Source organism: Scardinius erythrophthalmus (assembly GCF_964197995.2).
Source record: "Scardinius erythrophthalmus genome assembly, chromosome: 20".
Classification (NCBI taxonomy): Eukaryota; Metazoa; Chordata; class Actinopteri; order Cypriniformes; family Leuciscidae; genus Scardinius; species Scardinius erythrophthalmus.
This window is the reverse complement of record NC_138240.1, coordinates 25,452,369-25,477,409: the sequence shown is the minus strand read 5'-3', so window position 1 is coordinate 25,477,409 and position 25,041 is coordinate 25,452,369. Positions and strand designations below refer to the sequence as shown.

General features: G+C 37.1%; 1 protein-coding gene across 3 annotated transcripts; it reads right to left on the bottom strand.

Annotated features, from left to right (window-relative positions):
• Positions 1-2,377: 2,377 nt before the first annotated feature.
• On the bottom strand, positions 2,378-17,817 carry csf1b (colony stimulating factor 1b (macrophage)). Of its 3 annotated transcripts, XM_081348742.1 has the most exons (10): positions 17,716-17,817; positions 17,448-17,562; positions 16,097-16,210; positions 15,915-15,977; positions 13,074-13,244; positions 7,965-8,151; positions 7,542-7,678; positions 4,656-4,702; positions 4,492-4,532; positions 3,098-3,528 (listed from the first exon to the last, which is right to left on the bottom strand). In XM_081348742.1, exons 2-10 carry the CDS (start codon positions 17,493-17,495, stop codon positions 3,476-3,478), a joined length of 861 nt encoding a protein of 286 aa, XP_081204868.1. In that variant the 5' UTR covers positions 17,496-17,562; positions 17,716-17,817; the 3' UTR covers positions 3,098-3,475. The 3 variants fall into 3 exon arrangements, with proteins under 3 accessions (XP_081204867.1, XP_081204868.1, XP_081204869.1); XM_081348741.1 differs by having other exon boundaries at positions 2,378-3,528; positions 17,448-17,752; XM_081348743.1 differs by lacking the exon at positions 15,915-15,977.
• Positions 17,818-25,041: the final 7,224 nt, after the last annotated feature.

Here is a 25,041-nt window from a genome sequence, read left to right as displayed (position 1 = left end):
TGACACATCAAACTCACTACTCCACCACAGACCAAGCTCATCAGCATGGTTTCATCTCTCAGTTTCTCCAATTAAGTAATTTATGTTTGTCTCTTATCTAATTTTCAGTGCCATTTGAGTTTAGAATCAAAAGGAGGATGCAGAAACAAAATACAGTGTAATCAGTCAGACGCACAATGGCACAATACTCATTCAGTAAATGCACAGCTAAACAGAAGTGTTTTGAGTCTGGATTTGAATGTGATACTGTAGGAGTGCATCTGATCTCTTCTGAAAGGTGGTTCCAGCTGCGTCTGGAAAGCTAAAAGCAGATTCGCCATGCTTAGAGTGAACCCTTGGTATTTCTAGCTGATGTGATCCTAATGATCTGAGTGATCTGTTTATATTCAGTGAGCATATCTACAATGTATTGAGGTCCTAGGCCATTGAATGATTTATACCAGTAATAATAATACTTTAAAATCAATCCTAAATGTAACTGGGAGCCAGTGTAAAGACCTGAGGACTGGTGTGATATGTTCATATTTTCTGGTTCTGCTCAGCGTTCTATGTGCTGCAACTGTCTTATGGTCTTTTTGGGAAGGCCAGTGAGGAGTCCATTACAATAATCCACCCTGCTGGTGATGAAAGCATGCACAAGTTTCTCAGTCTTGTCTGGAGACAAAGCATCTAAATATTGCAATATTTTTGAGATGATAGTATGCTGATTTAGTTATTGCTTTGACATGACCACTGAAACTAAGGTCTGACTCCAGAATCACACTAAGAGCGTAGTGTTTCTTTAAAAAGTGGCATCGCCAACTACTGGCCTGGCATGAATAATACAGCGTTTTTAGTCATTTTTGCGGACCTGTGTCAACAGGGATCGTGTAAATGTACCCTGAGTTGTGCTCCTGTTTCTTGTTCAGTTAACCATTAGTGTGTGTATTTAAGCCCTCAGCTCTTTCTGTTCATTGTTCGCTGTCATCTTTACTTAAAGGGATGGTTCGGAGTAAAATCAACCTAGGGTCCTTTGCACCATGACCTCGGGCCAAACACCCCCCAGAAGCCTTTTTTTCCCTTGGTCGAACATTTTTAAAGTTAAGAGTTAATTTAGAGAAATCAGCCGGATGGCTTAGTGCAGGCGCTAACGGCTCCAAATTTGTATCTCGTAAATTACCCCAATAATAATGCCCAGAATGGTACCAAACTTCTACAGTAGTACAAATAGGTTCTGTACTCATAAAACGAGGCATTGGAAAGTTTCATCAGGAGTATGTTTAAATAGCACTTGCCTGGCGGCTCATGCTACTGCTAACCCGGACGTCGACGTCATTTCAGGGGTTTGGGAAAAGCACATAAAAGTCCTGGCAGAAAGCGATGCATAAAGATGTAGTGTATGTAGGGTGTTTGGCTTGAGGTCATGGTGCAAAGGACCGTAGGTTGATTTTACTCTGAACCATCCCTTTAAGTGCAGTGTTACATTAGAAGAAGAATGGCATCTACGCTAATTTTAGTGTCTTTGTTTATCCCGAGGTTTTCCAGCAGCCTGCCGGATCCAGGCCGTATCCAGATCTGAGGAAGGACCTTCGCCTGGACCCGATGACAATGCAGTGCTGAAGTGCCAACTAGTCTCTCCCTATGGAGGATCCCTTTACCACTCTACAGATAAAGTGTTGTCGGGAAACTCAATTTGCGTATCTACCCCAAATTGATCAAATAAAATAAAATTCTGTATCAAAAATTATAAGGAAACGCCAGTACTTTGTTTAGGCTTGGTTTGTAGGGAATTCCAAACCTGCGTACATATATTCAAACGCACATAACTATAGAACCAATTCTTAATGCGCATGTGAACGCCATCAGCGTTTCTCACAGGTTTGCGTTTAAAGTCTGTGTAGAGAGAATGGCGTCGTCTTAGCGGCCCCTAATTTAATAACAAATGATCATTGCGACGGAAGCGAATCAATCAAAACTAACTTTAGCTGGAAAATAACTTTATTAAAGAACCGCTATAAAGCCAAAACAATCTCTGTTACCTTAAATTATACGCTTATCTCTGTAAAGCTGCTTTGAAACAATCTACATTGTTAAAAGCGCTATATAAATGAAGATGACTTGACTTGACTTGACAGTGCATGTTAACTTACTCCAGCTCCTGAATGTTCCTGTATGTTTCAATTTATTTGAATATTTCTGTGTAAAGCGTGTTGGACTACTGCATTACACTGTGAATATGCCCACTCAGCATTTTTAGAGTAGACCTTCAAATCTCATTCACAAGAAGCTACATCCTGTTTTTCTGCTTAACAAAAGCTCTTCCTTTTTCCCTTGGATGACTGGCTTGTTGTAATCATTATCAGACGTCCGAAAAACTCTACCACATTTCCTTGTTTTTGATTCCGAGAGAAGCCTTTGAGTGTTTAATGCTAAGCCAAACAGTGACACACACTCCAGACAGAAATAAAATGCAAATGAAAACATTCAAGTGGGTCGACCGGAAACATTCATGTCTGGAAATGTTTTCTTCTGTTCCCTTATAGTATATTATGCCATCCTGCATTGATTTTGGCTTTCTGTGGCTTTGTCCTAAACCACATTAAAGTTCCCATACGCTACACTTATAATATAATGATTGCAAAAGCTAGGTTCACAGCGATGCTATAGAGGAACCATTTTTGGTTCCCCAAAGAACTTTTCAGTGATCAGTTCTTAAAAGAACCATTTTTTTTTCCTTAGTGAAGAACACTTTAATAATCTAAAGAACCTTTTTCCACTGTAAACAACCTTTTGTGAATTGGTAAGGTTCCATGGATGTTAAAGGTTCTTAATGGAACCTGCCAATGAAGAACTTTTATTTTTAAAAGTATGCATATCTAAATATGAACGAGCAAACTGCTCTCTTAAAATAAATCTGTTTTGTAAAATGTGCTGTTGTCAACTCAAACAGCATTTTTATATCAGTATGTCACTGGGGGAGATAACCTGTTGACCTCTTTTTGGAAAATGTTAGATATGCGAGTGTTATCTGGAGTATTTTGCCTAATAATTGTTTGCACACAATTTTAGCTCAACCCTTAAACCTGGAAATGGAAAGAAATGCAAAAAAAAAAAAGTTCTGTATTAACAAATGAAACCTTTACTGTAAGATACTGCCCACATATGAACAATAACAGTATTATAGTAGACTGACAACTGAAACAAACTTTGAAACAAACTATGATTGACTGATTTTTTTTCTAGTTGTTACAGGTGCATGTAACTGTAGAATTACTGAGCATGCAATACTTTGACTTTTCCAGTAGTCCAGAAATAGATGTTTGTAATAATATGCAAATTTACATATGTACAAGGCCCAAGACGTATGAGTAATGTTAACAAATAATCAGAAGTATATCTTAAGTCTGTTTCCGCTGCTGTTGGAAACACCGTCTGGTGATGCACTGTTTGCTGTCTTCTCAGAGTCTAAGAGTTGCTGTCTTCGTTCGAGAATCAGTTAGAAGGCAGTGGAGAGGTGAGAGCCAAGCGCTTTCCGTCGGTCTGTCTGGTCTACAAAAGATGACAAAGGAGAAGGAAGTATATGAACACATCTGACCTATAGTTATTTTTCAGAATGTTAACGATCTGAATGCTGAGAGTACTGAGTAGTTTGACAAGTGTTGAGTATACAGTATATATGAGTGTGTGTGTGTGTGTGTGTGTGTGTGTGTGTGTGTGTGTGTGTGTGTGTGTGTTTTAATTGTTTGTGTGTGTGTTAATTTTAATTTAAAAATTATTTATATTTATTTTACATTTTAATAACTTATTTAATTATTAGCTAAGCTAACAATTACTAGCTAATTAGGAACAATCACTCATGAAAGTCCTGCAGTTCCCCAGTTTATGTCAAAATGTTCAACCAAGGTTTTTCTTTTTCTTTTTTGGACCTTTTTTTTATCACTTGCATGCAATATTTAACATGTTTTATGTCCTTCCCAGGCCATCTGACCTCTACTGATCTCAACTGATTGTGTGCTGAAGATAATATCTGAAATTATGTACATTTTAGTAAAACATTGTCAACATTTACTTAACCCTCAAGTTGTTCCAAAACCTGTATGAATTTCTTTCTTCTGCTGAACACTAAAGAAGATATTTTGAAGAATGTTCGTAACCAGACAGTTGATGGGCCCCGTTGAATATACAAAAAAATACAATGGAAGTCGATAAGGAACATCAACTGTTTGGTTACCGACATTCTTCAAAATATATATTTTGTGTTCAGCAGAAGAAAGAAATTCATACAGGTTTGAAACAACTTGAGGGTGAGTAAATGATGACAGAATTTAATTTTTTTTAAGTGAACTATTCCTTTAGCATTACTTAAAGTCCATTACTTTTGTCAAATACCAAACCAAGTATCATATTTCTATTCTAAGTATTGGGGGATGTATATTAGGTATTCATTTATTTTTATTGTCAATTTTGATGTTGATGCAAAATCAAGCAAGGACTTAAAAATCAAATACTTACATACTTCCTCTTGGATTTCAAAGTTTTCGACAACTTGTAATCTGTAAAGAGAAATTTTGATGTTCCTTTGCTATATGCATAGTTTTCACATATTATATCATAGGTCATACAAAGCATTCAAATATATACAGTGTGTATGACGGTGAGATAAAGCACAAAGTTACCCCCAGTCCGATGACATTCTTGTTCTGTGAAGCTGGCGTTGCAGCTTCTGTTGTGGAAACAGAATTACAGATGAAATTACATGCATGAATGATGTCACACATTCAACAAATACTCTTTTCAGAGTAAGATATGAGAAAAATCCTTCACAGTCTGTTTGTTTCAAGTTATTTCTGGCTCCAGTTTTAATTTTTAGCAAGACAGCTGACATGGATTAATATCCATTCCAAATCCATTTCACGCTATTAAGAAGCCTACAAAACACTGGCCACTGGCAAAAGATCTAGCCTACTAATATAATAAAATTAAAAAAAATAATTACAATGTAGCATTTTAATGGCTGTCAATGGAGAATAATGCCTTTTTGCCAGATGGTGTAGTTACAATATCTACCAGCTGGGGCTAATTGGACCATGTTTAACAGACAAATCAGTGTGTGTATACTTGGCGTGCATGACAAACATGCCAAACGATTATTAAAACATAATGATTTAAAATGTACTTTAAAGTAAAACTTGTTACAAAACATAGTCATTAAAGTGTACTTTCTACGCATAAGTGGCCTTTTATTTCTTTAACATTATCTATACAGTACAGAGTTTAAAAGATATATAGGCCTATACACTTTTAGGATTTGAAGTACACTACAAGAACGCATTCTATAGAATTAAGTGCACTTCTTTTTCACAAGGGATCCTATTCCAAAGTGGGAAAAGATTGTTTGTTTAGATAAGGATACAAATCTTTTAAGTCATAATTCACAGTCAGACTTGAGGCGCAACAGCTCTATAATCTATAGAGAACTTCAGTAAGGAGATAATAGCATCATGTGGTGCAACTTTTCATCAGCGGGAACTAGCATATATTGCTAGAGTGCCTTCAAGTATGCTAAATAACTGACTTATGGCTGTGTCTGAAATCACATAATTTTAGTATGCAAAAAACAGTATGTAAAGAAGTATGTCCAAAATCACAGCACTCATAAAAGAGTGAGCAAAATGTACCCAGATGAGATACTACTTCCGGCAAGATACTGATGCGCATACGATGGACACTTTACTATCCCATGAGGCCACGGGAGAGGACGTATTAATGCCAGTGAAGCAACACAACTGACGCTGGTAGGTCACATTTAGCGCTGGGTAAGTTACTGTAAAAAAGTAATTCATTACTATCTACTGATTACAACAGTGCATTTAGATTAATCACTCTCTCTAAAAAGTATGGCATTACTAATTACATTCTTAATTCCATATCAAACTTGACCAGTTGAACAATAAAAGAATAGACATAAAACTGCTCTTTTAATTCTTTCAAATAAATAATATAAAATTGCATAAAAGACCAAAGTATTTGAACGTTACAATAAAAACATACATTTTAACATTAAACTTTAAATTTCGATGTTAAATCCACTATTGTTTTACATAGAATTGGTCTTATACAGTATTTAATACAATTATATCAGAAGTAACTGTAATTAAATTACAGAAAAATTAAGAGATGCACCTTACTTGGTAACACTTTACTTGAAGGGGTGTGCATAAGACTGACATGACACCTTCATAATCATGACATGGCAGATGTCATAAATATGAAGGAGGTCTTATGCATGCTTATGACAACTGTCATTAAGTGTCATTCGCTCAATTATGACATTTTTAATGCAAATATGACATTGTTTGAGATGTCTTTGTTATGACAACTTGACATAAACCAATACATCATAACCTGTCAGTGTCTTTGTCATGACAACTTGACATTACCAAGACAACCTAAATTGTCATAAACATGACATAGCAGATTACCTATCAAACTTAAGAAACCACTTCGCTTTATGGGTTAACATTTCATTAAACTGTCAGGTGATTGGTTTTGACATTGGCTGTCATGAGGCCATTATAACTGTGTCATGAATGTTTTTCTTGACCTCAACTACAGTGGTACAAATTTAATTTGTCATTAAAATGTTATAATGGCTTCATGACAGCCAATGTCAAAACCAACCACATGACAGTTTAATGAAATGTTAACCCATAAAGCTAAGTGGTTTCTTAAGTTTGATAATTAATCTGCTATGTCATGTTTATGACAGGTTTTGTTGTCTTAGTAAAGTCAAGTTGCCATAACAAAGACATGTCACACAATGTCATATTTGCATTAAAAATGTCATAATTGAGTGAATGACACTTAATGACAGTTGTCATAAACATGCATAAGACCTTCTTCATATTCATGACATGTGTCATGTCATGATTATGACGGTGTCATGTCAGTCTTATGCCCACCCCTTCAAGTAAAGTGTTACCACTTTTTCAAGGGAAAAGTAATTCAATTACATTCATTAATTATTTAGCAATGCATTAAACCCAACACTGGTCACATGATAATGGCAACATGGCCAATGTAGTACATCCGGATTACATTCATGATCCTACAGACATTCATACTATATACTGTAGAACATATGTGAACTCAATTGCTCCCCCGGAGCAATTGAATTCCTCCTGGCGCAATTGTTCTGAGTCTGGTACACATTTAGCCAAAGAGACTTTGTTTAATTGTTGCAATGAATAAAAATGAAAAGAATTAAGGGCGCTGTAAATAGTCAGCGTTAGACACACACACACCATCATAAATCAATACGAGATTGAGGTGAAGCACATTGTGCTGGCTGGAGGTCTTTAATCGTGAAGCACTAGAATCTTGCCAAGTCTTTGAAATAACTCGAAAATGTGTTTGTCACTACCTGTCTTCAAAATAGGTCAACAAAAGCACCAGAACTGTCTGCCTGTCTGACTTTTTTGGAAACTTAAAACATTATAACAAATTGTGTGCATAAAAGCTTTGGACCCCCAAAAAATGGCATTTATGGAGAAATGACATACCCTTCTCTCTAGGAGGCAGCAGGCAGTGAGAAGGAAAAGAAATCCTCCACAGATGGAGACCACAATGAAGCCCAGTCTGTAGAAATTATCACTGGAGGACCCCTGAGGAGTTTGCCCGAATAATCCCACCGCAACCTCTTTCAAAGGACAAACATGTGGTCTTAATCATTGCTGGAGGGATGTGTGTGTGTGTGTGTGTGTGTGTGTGTGTGTGTGTGTGTGTGTGTGTGTGTGTGTGTGTGTGTGTGTGTGTGTGTGTGTGTGTGTGTGTGTGTGTGTGTGTGTGTGTGTGTGTGTGTGTGTGTGTGTGTGTGTGTCTGTGTGTGTGTGTTTGAAAATCATCTGTCTTGCCAACAGCTTCACTTGTGAACTATACGTGTTTTTTTTTTCATGTAGACAAATGTATGTGTTTTGTGTAATCACCTGTGCTAGTGGTTAGCGGTGTCTCAGTAGGAGGTACATTGATGTTGTACTCTTGCTCGCAGGTCCAGTTAACAGTAGTGTTAGTGGATGTGATGAGATGCAAGTAGAGGGACAGAACCTCCTCGACTCTTTGAAGTGCCTGGACTGGAGTCTCATTGTACTGCCTCTCGAATGCTACAGGGTCCTCCTGCAGAGAGTCAGAGTGAAAGAAAAAAACAAATATAAATACTGAGAGATCGGCTTCAAATGTAATTTAACATTGTGGATCTTAAAGGGATAGCTCACATAAAAATGTCAATTCTGTCATCATCTACTCTACTCAACCTCATGTTGTTCTGAAACCACGACTTTCTCTTTTTTTCAGCTGGACATAAAGCTCTCAAGCTTAAAAAAGAACACAATAGTAACATCAAAGTATCATAAATGTGGACCATCCCTTGTGAAAAAGAAGTGTGTTTACTTGAATTGAATGTATACTATGTACTTCAAATCTTAAGTACGTACTTTAAAAAAACCTTGCAGATTATATATTAATGAAAAAAGGCAACTTAAGTGTACACAGAGTATTCACTTTCATGACAGTTTTTTTTAACACACTTAAGTACTCTTCATGTCAAATTAAAATCATTGTTTAAATATTTTTTTTTGTCCTGCTTTAGGGTACACTTATTTTGATATCTTGACTACCAAATTAAACACATGTAAAGTGTTATTTCATATTACCTGTAAAGTTCATATATTTAAAAAAAAACATTATCCTAACAAATGTGCACTTATTGAAATACTTGACAATAGTTTCAATATAAATTACATTAAAGTAGATTTTAGCACATTTAGAAGTAAAATTTCAAAGTCAAATATTTGTCAATAGGAGTAATTATGCGATTACAAATAAAGATGTTCTTAAGACTTAAGTGTTTCAAAAAAATCACTCTGAAGTTCAGCTAACTGATTTTAATGAAACTAATACATTTGTATTGAATTGCAATTAACGTGCATTTAAGTGTCTAAAAATATTACATTCAGTTTGCACAAAAGTATATACTGTATTATTTAAAATATAGCCTAAGTACTCTTTTTAAAACTATGCTAATGTGTACTTCCTATTCAGGATATGACTCGTTTGAGGAGCAGAAATTAAATTAAAAGTCATTGTTCAGTAAAAATATCTTGACATCCTTGATATATCTTGAGTCTTGTCGACTACTTTTATAGTGTTTATGGTGGTTGTGTTCTTGATGAAGCTTGAATGTTGAAAGTGTGTGGAAAAGACCTTGCATTGTCTTCCACAAAAGCTTTAGATCAACATGGGTGGGTAAATGTTGACAGATACATTTTTTTAGTGAATTATATATATTTATATGTATATATATATATATATATATATATATATATATATATATATATATATATATATATATATATATATATATATATATATATATATATATATATATATATATATATATATATATATACATATATATATACATATATATATATATATATATATATACATATATATACATATATATATATATACATATATATATATATATATATATATATATATATATATATATATATGTATGTATGTATATATATAATAGTTTACAAATATAAAAAAAATTGTTTAATAATATATTTATTACAAATATCTAAAAAAATTATAATTATATATATATATATATATATAATTATTATTTTTTTGATATTTGTAATAAATACAAATATATATATACACTATAATATATATATATATATATATATATATATATATATATAGTGTGTGTGCATTATACACAACCATTCAAAAGTTGTTGTTTTTTAAGATTTTTTTATGTTTAATGTTTTTGAAGTCTCTTATGATCACCAAAACTGAATTTAAACATAAAAAAAAAAAAAAAAAAACGTTTGAAGTTCAATTCGTCAAAGTGCGTAGCAGGTTTATAAATTGGCCTCAATATTTTTCCTCCTTTGATCTGAAGGTGGGAATCCCTATGAAAAAAATGTTGGAAATGCACCTCAGAAGCTCACGCAAGTTTAGTCAAGGCAAAACAAATTTTTCAAATTGTTTTTCAGTTTTATCTTCAGCAAAGCTAGAGATAAATGTTTCCTTAAGTGTAGTTTGAATGGATCCCATAATCCACATGCTTTGCGTCATGCCATGAGAGATTATATTTTGATGAAGAGGGTGCTGCTGAAAAAGTTTTTGCCTCATGCCACACTGGCTCTTTCAGTTAGTAATGACATTGTCAATAAATCACTAAAAGCTTCTTATTGGGAATAAAAGAAAAATTTCGGTTGAAAGCAGGTACAGAGGCTGTAACGATGCCTTTTTCACATTACAACTATAACAAAGTGACAGCATGACTTCTTTTTCCTTTTTGTACTTGAAACCACATTTCTCACGCACTTATGATATACGACACCAGCTGCCAGATGGAAAAATTCTCAAGCTGGATTTGAAGAAATATATTTTTAAATAAATGAAAATGACTACAAATGTGACAGGGTTGTAAGTAAACCAATTAACAATGCTCAACTAGCTTTCTAAGCTATAAGAAGAAACAAATATATCCTCAGACATCTTTACATTACTATAGGACTTCTAAGGGTTTTACTGGAGATCTGTGGCTCTCACGACAAGAACATATGAGGAGTGTAGATTTGATCAAAGATATGGACCACAATTTGTCCTTGAGTGATGTCTCTGAATACATTTCATGAAAGAGTGGATCAGTTTTAGCCTTTCATATCGTAACATTATATAGAAAACACAACCAACTCCAGACTGCTACTTCTGAAATGTGACCCCTGAGTATTTAAAATCTGTTTGTGGTTTCACAAAAGACTAAACTCACATATACGTACATACAAACACTCTTGAAATGCTTCTGCGATTTATGTAATTCCAATTTGTTCAGACCAAAGTCAAGCAAACCTGCCATTGAAATGTAGGCCTTCAAGATTCTCTGTCTTGCAATCTAACACCTTACATTAAGATGGTGAAAAATTAGTTAATGCAATGGGCAAAATGAACCACCAGTGTCCTTGTTACACGTTACATGTAGTTACTGTAGTAATAACTATGAATTATGCATAATTACATGCAACTAACCCTAAACCAAACATCAATCCTAACCCCGGATACCTTAAAATAAAGTGTAACCCCAATTTTTCTTTTTATCATTAATTAATCTTGCTTGGTAAATGTTAATTTCTATAGTCTACCAATAGATTTTTAATGTTGGATTCCATGCGTTAAAAAGTTGCACAGAAACCATACTTTTTAAATGCTGTAAAAAGTGGATAACACTTTACACAAAGATTATATACGTTAACAATTGGTAATGCAATGAACAATAGCCTTATTTTATAACATTTGTTAGGTAAAGGAAAATAGAGAGTGATTAGTTCACCCAAAAATGAAAATTCTGTCATTAATTACTAACCCTCATGCTGTTCCAAACCTGTAAGACCTTAGTTCACCTTTGGAACACAAATTAAGATATTTTTTATGAAATCCGAGAGCTTTCTGATCCCTCCATAGACAGTAACGTCATTGCAACTTTCAAGGCCCAGAAAGGTAGTAAAGACATCATAAAATACTCCATGTGACTCCAATGGTTCAAATGCAATGTTATAAAGCAACGAGAATACTTTTTGTGCGCAAAACCACCCCAAAATAACGACTTTATTCAACAATCTCTTCCACGTCATTCTCCTACGCTGTTGACATAGTGTACTGTACACAGTGCAGTGCTTCCGGGTTCTACGTCACAACGCCGCCTCACTATTGGCCGGCTCATGGGTCAGGATCACACGTGTGTGTTGTGGTGCTCACGTGACCAGCATCGGCTAATAGTGAGGCGGCATTCTGGCGTAGAAAATGGAAGTGCTGTACTGCGTTTACTACGCGAATTGAGTAGGAGACAGATCTGACACAGAAGAGAAGAAATTGTTGAATAAAGTCGTTATTTTTGTTTGTTTGTTTTTTCGCACAAAAAGCATTCTCGTCGCTTCATAACATTACATTTGAACCACTGGAGTCACATGCTGTCTATGGAGGGATCAGAAAGCTCTCGGATTTGATCAAAAATATCTTAATTTGTATTCCGAAGATGTACGAAGGTCTTACAGGTTTGGAATGACATGAGGGTGACGGAAATGACAGAATTTTAATTTTTTGGTGAACTAACCCTTTAATGCAAATCAGAGGTGGCATGAATGTATCTACACTGCAATTACAATTGCATACATAATGTTATGAGATTGTTTTAAATATACCATTTTTAATAAGAAATATTAAATGATACTTATATACTGTACATGTAACCATGTTGGTGGCAAGTCACTGTCTTAATAAGTGAGTCATTGAATCAATCACTCAACCGATTCTTTCAAAACGGTTGATTCATTTAGGAACAAATGGGTCATTGAATCATTGACTCATCTAATTCCTTCAAAAAGTAATGAGGCTTTGCTTGGGACTATTTTCATCTGAACCTAAATTGTAAGTTAATTTATTTTTAGACAATAGTTCAATAACTATTTCATATCAAATTTGCAAGCATGCTGATATTTGAGCAAGACGAACACTGCAACTAAGTAGCGCAGTAATATATAAAAAAGAGTAATTTACACGCCAATCATTGCATTTGTATGAAGTGAGAGACGCCAGTTTAAAGTAGCGCCGGTTTCAGTTACCAGATGGGTGACTGATGTATGGCGAGTAGTAGAAAATATCAGACCTCTGAATGCAGCGATGAACCAATCAGAATGGAGTATTCCAGAGAGATGTGTAATATGTTAACTACATCATAAAAATAAAGTTTCTAAAAGTTTTTTTTTTTTTTTTTTGCAGAACATTTTAATAATCCAAAGAACCTTTTACCACTATCATAAACCTTTTGTGCAGTGGAAGGATTCCATGTTAAAGGTTCTTAATGGAACAATCAATGCCAATAAAGAACCTTTATTTTTAAGAGTTTTTTTAAATTATTATTATTGTTTCTTGACAATTATTAACTCAATTAAGTAGCCTAGAGAACCTTGTTAAGATGTTGTGACCCTGATATCAAGATATGTGAGTGTGAGTGCAAACACCTCCAGTTCTTCATTCAGTAAAGGTATGCAGTGTTGGGAGTAGATGTTGAGAATGAGGTTCTGTATGGAGACCACTGCTTGAGCACTTCCTGAGCCCCGCACGTATTTGAAGTGGACGTTGAACAGTTCAAGCACCCTTGGCAAAGTGGCCTTCACATAACACACAACGCTCTAAAAAACAAAGCAGGAGAGTGAGTAAGAAACAGGTTTGGCGACAACTGGAGAATAAAATCTGGCACATTAGCATGTGTACTTAACTTTGCTTTCAAAAGAGATAAGGCAGCTGGCTTTGGTTTTGCTGGAGAAATCAACATGTACATTGTGGATAATTTTCTGTTATCAGTAGCGGTTCCTGGCCATGACACATGACACAACAGAACTACTGAATAAAGGCTATTCACATGAGCACGCTCTGCAGAAGAAGATCAACACCTACTTCATCACTGCACCTTTGGCCTCGCCCACTGGCGTGTTAGTGAGATGACGAGGAGAGAAGAGTGATGCAGGATCACTGGAACTAAAACCAACATTACCTTCCTAAGGATCCTAATGCTAGTAATGTGGTCATTTATTTTCAACATTGTGAATGTCTCAGTTGAGCATTATTTATTTGTTCAGTCCATTTTACTGTGGATTCTTTGGTAAATCAGTCTCAATTTTGGAGCAGGCTTCGCAAACAGACTTTTACAATATGAACTCGACGGTATTGCCACAACATGTAAGTAACCATGTTAATTCTGATGCCTGATCTATGTCTAGTGATTTCTGATATGTAATGATTCATGTACAGTCAGATGTTCTTTGTCTATGTATCAGTAAATCAAACCAGTGACTAAAAGGTCAACTTCACATTGTCTCTCTTAGTAGGATGAAAAGATCTGTTATTTAAACTGTGATTAAATTATACATAGAAAGCGATGAAAGAATGCTCCCTTTACAATCGCTTGAGCTATGAATCAATCAGCACGAGTTTATCAGTGACTGAGTTCTGGATTCGCACCAAAACTCCTTTTATAATCAATGAATCTCTTATTTAAATAATTTTTGCACCATGGTTTGCACAGTTAGTTATGAAGAAAGCATTCGATAGAGTGCCGAAATTGAGTTGCAATGATGAGTTGCAATGATGAGATGACATTCCATTCATGCTCTCAAGATGTCTGTGATCAGCTATAATAAGGATCACTGCAACATTTCATGCCAAGATCTAAATGCTATAGATCTAAATATAATGCTATAATCAACACCTTTCTCAATTAGTTAATCTTGAGAGCTGTAATAGTAAAAATGCGCAAAAAGTTTTTGAGAGATTTCCACATGTAATACTTATCTCATATGCAAAGATTCAAAAGCCCCTTCAAAATCAGAGGGCTAAACACAGGGTAGGAAAAATGCCTTTTATTTCTAAATGTACTTAATTTTCTATGTGCACCCCAGGAATATTATAAGTACACCCCAGGAAACATTAAAAAACAATAAAACAATGCATTTCATGACCCCTTCATAATAGTCTAGAAAATCCGAAAAATATTTGTTGCAGAATGCTGACCACATTTACAATTTATTATTCATTTAGTGTGTATAGAGGTCTATGTTTGGATAAATATTTTAGTGGGACCCTGCCCCATCTGTCTTCACAGACAATCTGCGTCTGAATATGGGTAAAACTTTACAATAAGTTTCCATTTGTTAATATTAGTTTGACAAATGGAAGGATGCGGCCTCTGAACTGGGGTGCAGCTTTTGTACTTACATCAACAACAACAAAATTGTTCGGTACAATTAAACCTGCGATATGTATAAAAATGATGTTATTTAAGCCAGCGCAAATACCTGTGTTCACATCCTGTTTTTGGTGGAAGCCCAAAGTAGTCGATTGTCGAGTTCACGCGCGTGATCATAGGTAATTAAACCTATGCGCGTGAACTCGGCAATCGACTACTTTGGACTTCAACCGAAAACAGGATGTAAACACAGGTATTTGCGCTGGCTTAAATAACATCATTTTTATACATTTCTTTCACATCTACTGCAGTCAGATTCACTCGTGTTCACTCTGAAGGAATCACTCACATTTTCTGTGCACTTGTAATGACACATCAAGGATGTTAAGAGGCTAAAAGCAGGTTTAGTACTTGCCCCATTGAAGTCAACAGGGTGCAAATTTTAAAAATAGAATAACTCGGTGTAGGCAACACCGATTTTTGTCGTTGTTCTCTGTATTGACAGCACTCCAAATGTACAAAAAAATGAGCTCAATGTTAAAATTGACCGGAGTTCTCCTTTAAATGCAGGTACTTTTTAAATAGAAGTACAAATAAGTAAATAGTAGAAGTAAAAATCTGTATGAGATAACACAATAAGAGCTTTGTATCAAATGATTCATTTAAATGTTACAAAGACACTTAATATAAAGTAGGTCTACAACATTTGAACATTGAACTTTAACTTTACGCGCTACCCTCAACACTGATTACTGTAATATGGTCCTATTGAATATGCTTCAGATTTAAGAAACTAAACTAAAGTTCAGAAGTTTGGACTGTCTACAGAATAAAAATACTGTTACATACAACCAACAGATACATCAAAGATCTAAATCAAAATGCATGCTGAATTCAACCATGTCATGGATGCCACAATGGAAATCTCATCTATGAGTGATGACATCTTGGAGTGAGCATCTAATCTAAAACACACCTCCAACTTTTCTGCATTTCCAAGGGCAGATTCGAAACAGAAGATTTTGGAATAGAATCTTGTATTATGGAAAGAGCACAAACCTGTTTTTAAACATTGTTTTAAAAGTAGAGCAAGACAGTGTTTTAAAGACGCTCTCACCAGGTGTCTTCTCTCAATGAATGAATATGTGATTGAACAGCCAGTCCGCAACTGGTTACTGATCTGAAGAGTAAAAAGACATGAGACGAAAAGTCTGGAGACATTGCTAGGCTTTGAGCTGCCACATTTAAAAAATATCAAAGGATGACCCCTTGAAGCTTTATTGAGATGTGATTCCTCACCAGTTGTTTTAGTTGAAGCAGGTGGTCCATGGTTATGGCATGTTTGCAAGGACCAGGGATGTCCATCATGGAGAGGGGAACACACAGTAGCATGAGAACACACACATTCTTCCCCTATAGTGACAAGCAAAGAAAACTAAAGTGATCAAAAGTGACTGTAAAGACATTTATAATGTTACAAAAGATTCTATTTCTAGTCTCAAATAAATGCTTTTCTTTTGAACTTTCAATGTATCAAAGAATCCTAAAAAAATCTACACAACTGTTTTCAACATTGAAACCAATATCAAAGCAGCAAATCAGCATATTATAATGATTTCTGAAGAATCATGTGACACTGAAGACTGGGGTAATGATGCTGAAAATTCAGCGTTGTATCACAGTAATAAATTACATTTTAAAATATTTTAAAATAAAACAAAACATATTTCATGTACATATGAAAGCTTTTTCTTGCAAGTTGAGCTCATTGGTGGAAAATCAAAATTAAAAATGTGTCTTTTTTGCCATGTGACTGGCCGCTGTCTTCCCTTACTAAAAATGTTTTTCTTTCTTTCTTTCTTTCTTTCTTTCTTTCTTTCTTTCTTTCTTTCTTTCTTTCTTTCTTTCTTTCTTTCTTTCTTTCTTTCTTTCTTTCTTTCTTTCTTTCTTTCTTTCTTTCTTTCTTTCTTTCTGTCCTTCTCTCTGTTGGCACTGGATCCTGATGCTTTTGACATTTCTGCATCTGCTCCATTTTTTTAAAAGTTTCTTTTGAAAGTTATTTTTATTTGAGGCAGTGAATATCATAATTTTAACAGCCATCATACACTAAACAATAACTTGTGTTCAATCCTTATCAAGATTCATCTGCAGAGATTGATTTAACCACAGTCCAGTCACGTTTCTGCCAATTAATAGACAACAAAAAAGGAACTTATCTTGAGCTATTGATTGATTTTGACAGTAAAAATCTACACACACACAAATTCACTCACAATGCAGACGGCTGTAAAAATAACTCAATTGTTCAATTTTTTTGTTTTTGTGTGTTGCATTGAAGGTAAACTGAATCTCTATTGACAATGCAGCACAAGCAGATGTACCATATCAGTGGATGTGTGACGTAAATGAATGAATGTGAACATTTCTACAAAAGAAGCATCTTTAAGAATATGTTAGACATCCTGGAGTAAAGAAGTGCATAAATACTACCACTTCATCCCCCCTGAATCGTCTTAACAAGGTCTAATGCACTCCAGAAAATGATAACATTGCTGCTTGTCTTTCGCATATTCAAAATCAAATCAGTAAGAGAGGTGTTTCCAGCTTTTAGAAAGACCACATGAGGTCCACTGAAGACCTTCAAGCCTACCTTAGTTGTGTAGAAGTGAAGTGGTGTAGGGTTGTTCATCTGGCTCATGAATCCAGCAGGAGAAGATTACAATCCTCAATTAGATGCATTTGAGCAGATCCAGGTGATTTTTTTGCTGAAGAGTTGAAGCAGAATGACAGAAAAGCTCATAAAGGAATCGATCCACCATATAAATTAAAGCACTCTGACTCAGACATTGAATTTAATGCACATTCTTGTTAAGCAGGGTACAAAGATTAAACAACTTGTGTCTAGTGAATTTTCTCACAGCAACTCTCTCTTTCCCTTCCCTTCACCCCCTCCTTGTCTTTTTCATTAACTTCTTCTCCGCCTTTTCATGCCCATACCTCTCTCGTCCTCTTTTTTTTCTTGCGTTCTCATGTTTCATAATGGCTTTATGAAAGCAAGGTTTCCTGCTCACGTGTCTTTTCAAATTTAAATACTTGGCATGTCTGTGTTTTAAATGTGACACAATTAATTATTTGATTTCAGCCTCAGGATCTTTCTCTATCCTTCCCACAAACCCTGCTATGACTCACCCATCTACCTGTTTGTGGTCTGTTTTCACACCATTTTTTTTTCTTCTTTTGGTATGCTGATGCTCAGATGTTCTCCGTGTTTCTGGGATAGATTTGAACCTTCTGAAGCGTGCTGAGAGACATCTTAACATGTTAACTGTCAGAGCAAAAGTCACTGCTCTCAAGAGAGGGGGAAAGATGATGTTCACCACAGGCTTGGACAAGATTAAAGAACAAGGTGTCAATCACAAATTCTGGTATTTCCAGGGCTCCATGAGACATGAAAGAACAACTGTTGACTGCAAATATGGTTTAAGAATTTATGTTCTGTCATGCTGTCATTGCCAACACACACGATGAAGACAAAAGGAGTTTTCCAAAATATAAATACTTTATTAAACAAAACTAAACATTCAGGAGATCTTGGAGAACAAAAAGAACAACACAAACCACACATAATGCAAATGAGAACCAACAAAGAGTAACTGAAACATATATATATATATATATATATATATATATATATATATATATATATATATATATATATATATATATATAGTAACCATAGGAACTAACTAGCAAAATTGATCCAGGGCTTAGCAGTCCGAGATGATGGAAGCGAAGACAACAGTGGAACAGAACGATGGAGCAAAACCACACGAGAGTCAACAAAGACTAACTGAACCACAGGGAGTATATATGCTTGATACATACAGAGGACACTAGATGATGAACAGGAGAACATAATCAAATAATCAATAAGTAACCATAGAAACAAAGCTAAGCTAGCTAAATGCTAGCCAAAAGGATCCAGGGCTTGGCAGACCGAGCTGGTGGGAGCGAGGACAACGGTGAAGCTGGAGGGAGCCCAATGGAGCTCAAGGGGTGGAGGGACAAGGCGTAGCTGGAGGCCCAGAAGTCTGATGGAAGGGCGATGACAAACCAAGGTGGAGACAGAGAGATGAGGGAGCCTGACGGAGCCTGAGGAATCACAAACTATGGTAGAGCCAAGGAACAGTGAATCCAAAGAGGAAACAATGTGTCAACAGGCCGAGGTAGAGTCTAGGACGTGAAGTCTAGGGCTCTGAGGCCTGGGGTGGTCCTGGGGATCCTTACACCAAGGCAAAGTTTGAGACAGACCAAAGGTGGATTCGAATAGCTGGGTGGAGCCACCAAAGGAGGTGCAGAGGAGCTGAAAGGAGCTAGCTAAATGCTAGTTAAATGCATCCAGGGCTTGGCAGACCGAGCTGGTGGGAGTGAGGACAACGGTGAAGCTGGAGGGAGTAAATGGAGCTCAAGGGTTGGAGGGACAAGGCATAGCTGGAGGCCCAGAAGTCTGATGGAAGGGTGATGACAAACCAAGGTGGAGACAGAGAGATGAGGGAGCCCGATGGAGCCTGAGGAATCACAAACTATGGTAGAGCCAAGGAACAGTGAAGCCAAAGAGGAAACAATGGGTCAACAGGCCGCGTCTAGGACGTGGAGTCTAGGGCTCTGAGGCCGGAGGTGGACCTAGGGGATCCTTACACCAAGGCGAAGTTTGAGACAGACCAAAGGTGGATCCGAATAGCTGGGTGGAGCCACCAAAGGAGGTGCAGAGGAGCTGAAAGGAGCCAGTGGAGGCGGGCTGAGAACCTGGATGGAATCTGCCGAAGAGGAGGAAGTAGGAGGCTGGGCGGGACCAGTGGCAATGAAAGAACTTGGGAGCTGTGCAGAGCCAGCAGTGATGAAGGAGCTTAGGAGCTGGGCGAATCCAACGGCAACAACGGAGCTTGGGAGCTAGATGGAACCAGTGGTGACAAAGGAGACAAGGGTCTGTATGGGACCAGTGTAGACTGGAGGCATTTAGAACTTGGATAGTCAATGTCATCATCTATTCCTTTAAGGACTAGATCAAGCAACCCTTCCTCAGTGGTGGGCGTAAGGGCGGGGCTCCACTCTATGTCATTGATCTCCATTGACACTCTGGAAGTTGGAGCCATCTTTCATACCTGTTCACTCAGCAAATAACTTTGGGACAAATATTGCACCTGGCATATGCTTGGGCTCAGGATCTGGGTCTGCGGTGAGCTCTGTCTCGTATTCTGTGGAGTGCGCAGTATGAGGATGGTTGGGTCTTGGGTCGGGGGTGTGCAGGATGGTCGAGTGGCTGGTAAATTTCTCCTCCACCTCACCCACTATGGACAAGGAGCCACTCTTTGCGAGAACCAGATCCAAAAATTCTTTGAACTTTCCTTGAGGACCATAAGGAGACAGGGGGACTAGTTGTTTAGTATGATAATTTAATACCCTCACGGATGATTGCCTCATAAATGAAAACAAAACATAAACAACATAAAGTAGGCATTGTCCTCTCTTGTCCTTCACTGTCATCACTCATCCTTTTATCCTTCCCGAGCTCCTCCGTGGGACTCGAGGTCGGTGTGACCGGCCTTGCTTCGATCCCACAGCACTCGGCCCTGGCCTTGCTCATCACAATAAAGTCTTTATTAAACAAAACTAAACTCTAATGTTTTTGAAAGAAGTCTTACTCACCAAGGCTGCATTTATTAGATCAAAAATACATTAAAAACAGAAAAAAATGAAATATTATCAGAATAAACTAACTGTAATAGTGTAACTGTAATTTTTTTCTATATTAATATATTTTAAAATGTAATTTATGCTTGTAGTGGCAAAGCTGAGTTTTCAGCTGCCATTACTCCAGTCTTCAGTGTCACATGTCTTGACGGCCACTTTTGATCAATTTAATGCATCCTTCCTGAATACATTTTTTTTTTTTTAAATAGCTGATTCCAAACTTTTGAATAGTTAGTAATTCAAAATAATGGTGAATTTATTTCAAATGAAAAGTATTATATATTAAATATATAGTAAAATATATATTAAATAAATACATATTATTTATATATTATTTCTAAATTTATAAATATATATTATTTAAATATATTCAATTATATAGTATTATATATTATATATAATAGTTGAAACATTTTTTTATAGCAGTATTTAATTCCAGTTTTGCAAATGAGAAGGACACATAATGCTGTGTTAAGCACTTCTGAGCATGAGACGAGCTGATCATATGTCTTGCATGTGTGCTTGATCTAAGGACAACTGATCTTGGGCACTGAAGTTATCAGTTTGCTAACAAAAGGCACATTTTTGACTGAACTTTTGGCTCATTTTCAAGAATGTTTTAAATGAAGAAATACACAAGTATATAACAGGTAGTGTGTACAGCTTACTACTTCACAACTATTGAAGAGTTACTGTCTTTATTCAATAATACTTAAACTGAGGATATGACCAACAAACTGATGATGAGATATCTGACCTTGAACGAAAGCCAGTAGACTGACTGTGAGGTTAGATCTACTATCTAACCCTTTCATGAATGGAGCTGCCTCAAGGGGAAGGGAATGTAAATGTTATGTATTATTACATTTCAAAATGATTTGGATAAACTTATCCTTGATATTTTCCCGGAATGTGCCTTTGAAAATGGAATATGCCTTTGGGGATGTCACATGCATGGACTAAACAGCATATCTACCATCTAATTTGGAAGATATCAGTGAGCTTCTTTTAAATTTAGCTGTGTAGTCAATACATGCAGGTTATGATAGCTCAGATGAGACCTTTGGTTTTATTTTTTTGGAAGGACTAATACTGGAACAATGGAAGGATGTTGTGGATGAATTCTTAGTGTCTGCCTGTTCGGTGACACTAGGGCAAATTTCATCAGAGTTGTCTTCAGATGACTCTTATCTTTATTGCTCTTTAGTGTCTGCTTTTGTGTTTCTTGAAAAATGCTTATCAAAGCAAATAATTTATGCTTTGGTTTCGTCCTGTATCTCACCTCACAGCAAGGTTTTCACCTAGTTAAGTTTCAATCTTACTGTCTGGGGGAAATGATGTTGTGCTTGTAAAGTACAAGCCACTTTTGTCCTTTTTTTTCAGATGTCATGTGTATTACTTTGCTGTATTTTACTGCCATATCTGTAGTTATTAAAATATGTCAAAATGAGCTGTGAAACAAACAGAAGGCTATGTCAATCAAATTTTTGACCTGTAAATAGAACGTCTCAGTTGTATGTAACCCTCGTTCCCTGAAGGAGGGAACGGAGACGTTATGTCAGTGACTGACGAAATGGGGGTTTTCCTAGAGAGCCCCATCCTCTTCGAGTATTAGAAAACGAGCTAATGGTATGAAAATACCATCGGTCTGCGGATGGTAGTATAAAAGGATATACGTGGGTATAAAAAGGAGCCGAGAGTGCAATCTCGCATTATGTTACCTGCTGAGGAGCCGAGACTGTGCGCCCCGGCCGTTTCAGCAGTACAGCGGAAGTGGCATGTGGACGTAATTTCAGGGAACTGAGGGTTACATACATAACCGAGACGTTCCCTTTCAGTCAGTCGCTACGAGTTACATCAGAGACTGACGAAATGGGGGTCCTAATCTAATCTGCCACTGTTTTCCAGTGTCCTGCGCAAGCCCCAGCTCCTTGTCGTGAGGCTAGCACGAATGAAGGGCCAGGCTAATGCAAGAATACCAAGGTACACTGGGTAGCATATCCCAGATGGAATATGTAACAGCACCTACCCGCAGGTAGAACTTAAAATACACATGTGACCCATGTACGAGATGCATATGGAGTTGTCCAGCCCACAGGGTGGAATGTTTCAACCTTGAGGTGTCTTCAACCAAGAGGGGTCTTGCTGAGGGAAAGACACGTGCTCTGAGGAGACTGGCCGTGGAAATACACATGTGGGGGTTGCCCAACTGGGGAACCATGCACATGGAGGCACCTAACCAATCACCAGTGCTGACCAACCGGGCATGCACTCTGGTGATGGTATCAACAGTGCAGGAGGAACTCAGGGTCTATGGAGAACTCATCTGAGTAAAATAGCGCACGTATCCAGTCCGTGGAGTAGCCTGGCTAACGTCAGACCTTGTCTCATTGAGACGTGGTCTGGGAACCACATGTTAATTTTCTCGTATTTGAGGCGTGGTTTACGAATGCCCAGAGCCGTTTTTTGGGCGCTACGAATGTCTATCAAATGCGCCTGTACGTAGCTCATAGCCAATCGTTTCAATTATACCAGATGACGTATGTAGAGCGACAGAAATTCGACGAGGAAGAAGACGAAATAAACTTGCGTTCTAAACTACTTAGAACACTATCTAATGCTGCATCGAAAGGTGACTTCGTGTCTGATGCCATGTTGGATCCATAGATATAAACTGCTTCGGTGTGTCGCATAGACGTCGTCATCATCTTGCTGCTCCCACCCCGTTCTGTGATTGGTTCCCTTTTTGAGGGGAAAATCTGGTCCATGGTATCCAGGCTGCCTAGCAGCGTGAATAAAATCGCGCTGCGCTCAAGGCAACATGGGGAAACCCAGGCTATCCGTGGAGTGGAATGGCGCAACAAGCGATAACACTGAGCAGGTCCTACTTACTGGCTACTGTAAGTGAATACACAAGAGGACACTGGCTCTATCCAGTGAGACAACCTCTGCTTGGAGAGAGCCTTTCCCTTCAGCTTCCCACCGTAACAGACAAAGAGCTGGTCTGAGGTCCTGAAACACCGCGTTCTGTCTACGTAAGTACGGAGGGCGCGTACTGGACAGAGCAGTGCCAAGGCTGGGGGCAGCGCTTGCGGGTTCACCACCTGATCCCTGAAGGGAGTGGTGGGAACCTTGGGCACATATCCAGGCCGGGGTCTCAAGATCACATGACAGTTAGCCGGCCTGAATTCCAGGCACGCTTCGTCAACCGAAAATGCCTGCAGGTCCCCTACCCTCTTGATGGAGGTCAAAGCAACCAGGAGCGGCATCTTCAGAGAGAGATACTTTAGCTCGACTGAGTGCAATGGCTCGAAGGGATGCAGGGTCCCAAGAGGGCATATGTGGAGTCCTGAACCAGCGGGGTCATTGGAACTACAGGCGTACCCACGATGGGTCAGCGATGCGGAACGACCGGGGTTTCGCTCTCTAGCGAAACCTCCATTTCGTCAACCATTACTAACTTGTAGTGACTGACTTAAAGGGAGCACACTGTTCTGTTCACAGTTGCTACACCCCGTCTCTGGAATAACCTGCCTTCTGATATTAGATGTTGTACATTGGGTGTTTTTAAAGCAAGGGCGCATTTACTTGCCCAGGCTTATGGTTGAGCTAGCAGTTGAGTTTATCTTGTTTTACTGTTGTCTTGCATTTTAACTGTATTTTGGTTTGGTGTGGTGTTTAATGTTGTTTTGTATTTTTTGCTATTTATGGAATATTGTTTAAAAAAAAAATTTGGATCACACCTGAGACCTCTGTGTGGTTAATTCCATTGACCTCTTGAGGGTTAATGGAAAGCACTTTGGCCAACTCACGTTGTTTTTAAATGTGCTATAGAAATAAACTAAACTAAACTAAACTAAACTTTGAGTAAAAGCTCATTTTTTAATGTTACGCTCACAAAGGCTGCATTTATTTGATCAAAATATAGTAAAACAGTAGTATTGTGAAATTTTGTTACAATTTAAAATAGCTGTTTTCTATTTTACTATATTTTAAAAAGTAATTTATTCCTGTGATGGCAAAGCTGCATTTTCAATATTACTCCAGTCTTCAGTGTCACATGATCCTTCAGAAATCATTATATGATGATTTGCTGATCAAAAACATTTGTTATTATGATCATTGTTGAAAACAGTTGTGATGCTTAATTTTTTTTTATTTTTTTTATTAGGATTCTTTTTAGATTTTCAGGATAATTTTTTAGAAATCAGGATTCTTTGATGAAAATAAAGATCAAGCATTTATTTAAGACAGAAACCTTTTTATAACTGTCACAGGTGGTTGCAGGAAGGCATATGAAGACGAATATATTTCCAACACAATGTTTTAATAATAATAATTCAAATAGCCAGGCAGACAGGCAAACAGGCAGGAGCAACACATAACCGGATAACAAACAGAGGAAAAGGAGGAACTTAAAACACAGTGATGATGAGGAGATAACCAACAGGTAAGATAATCTGATGAATGTCCATGACAACTGATGACTGCCA

Excerpts from the sequence above, each read along its gene's own strand:
- csf1b (XM_081348742.1), bottom strand. The coding sequence starts at position 17,495 with ATGAGCCAGATGAACAACCCTACACCACTTCACTTCTACACAACTAAG. Across the intron at positions 7,679-7,964 it reads ACCGCTAACCACTAGCACAG|AGGTTGCGGTGGGATTATTC; the intron begins GTGATTACACAA and ends GTCCTTTGAAAG. Across the intron at positions 4,533-4,655 it reads AGAATGTCATCGGACTGGGG|ATTACAAGTTGTCGAAAACT; the intron begins GTAACTTTGTGC and ends TTCTCTTTACAG.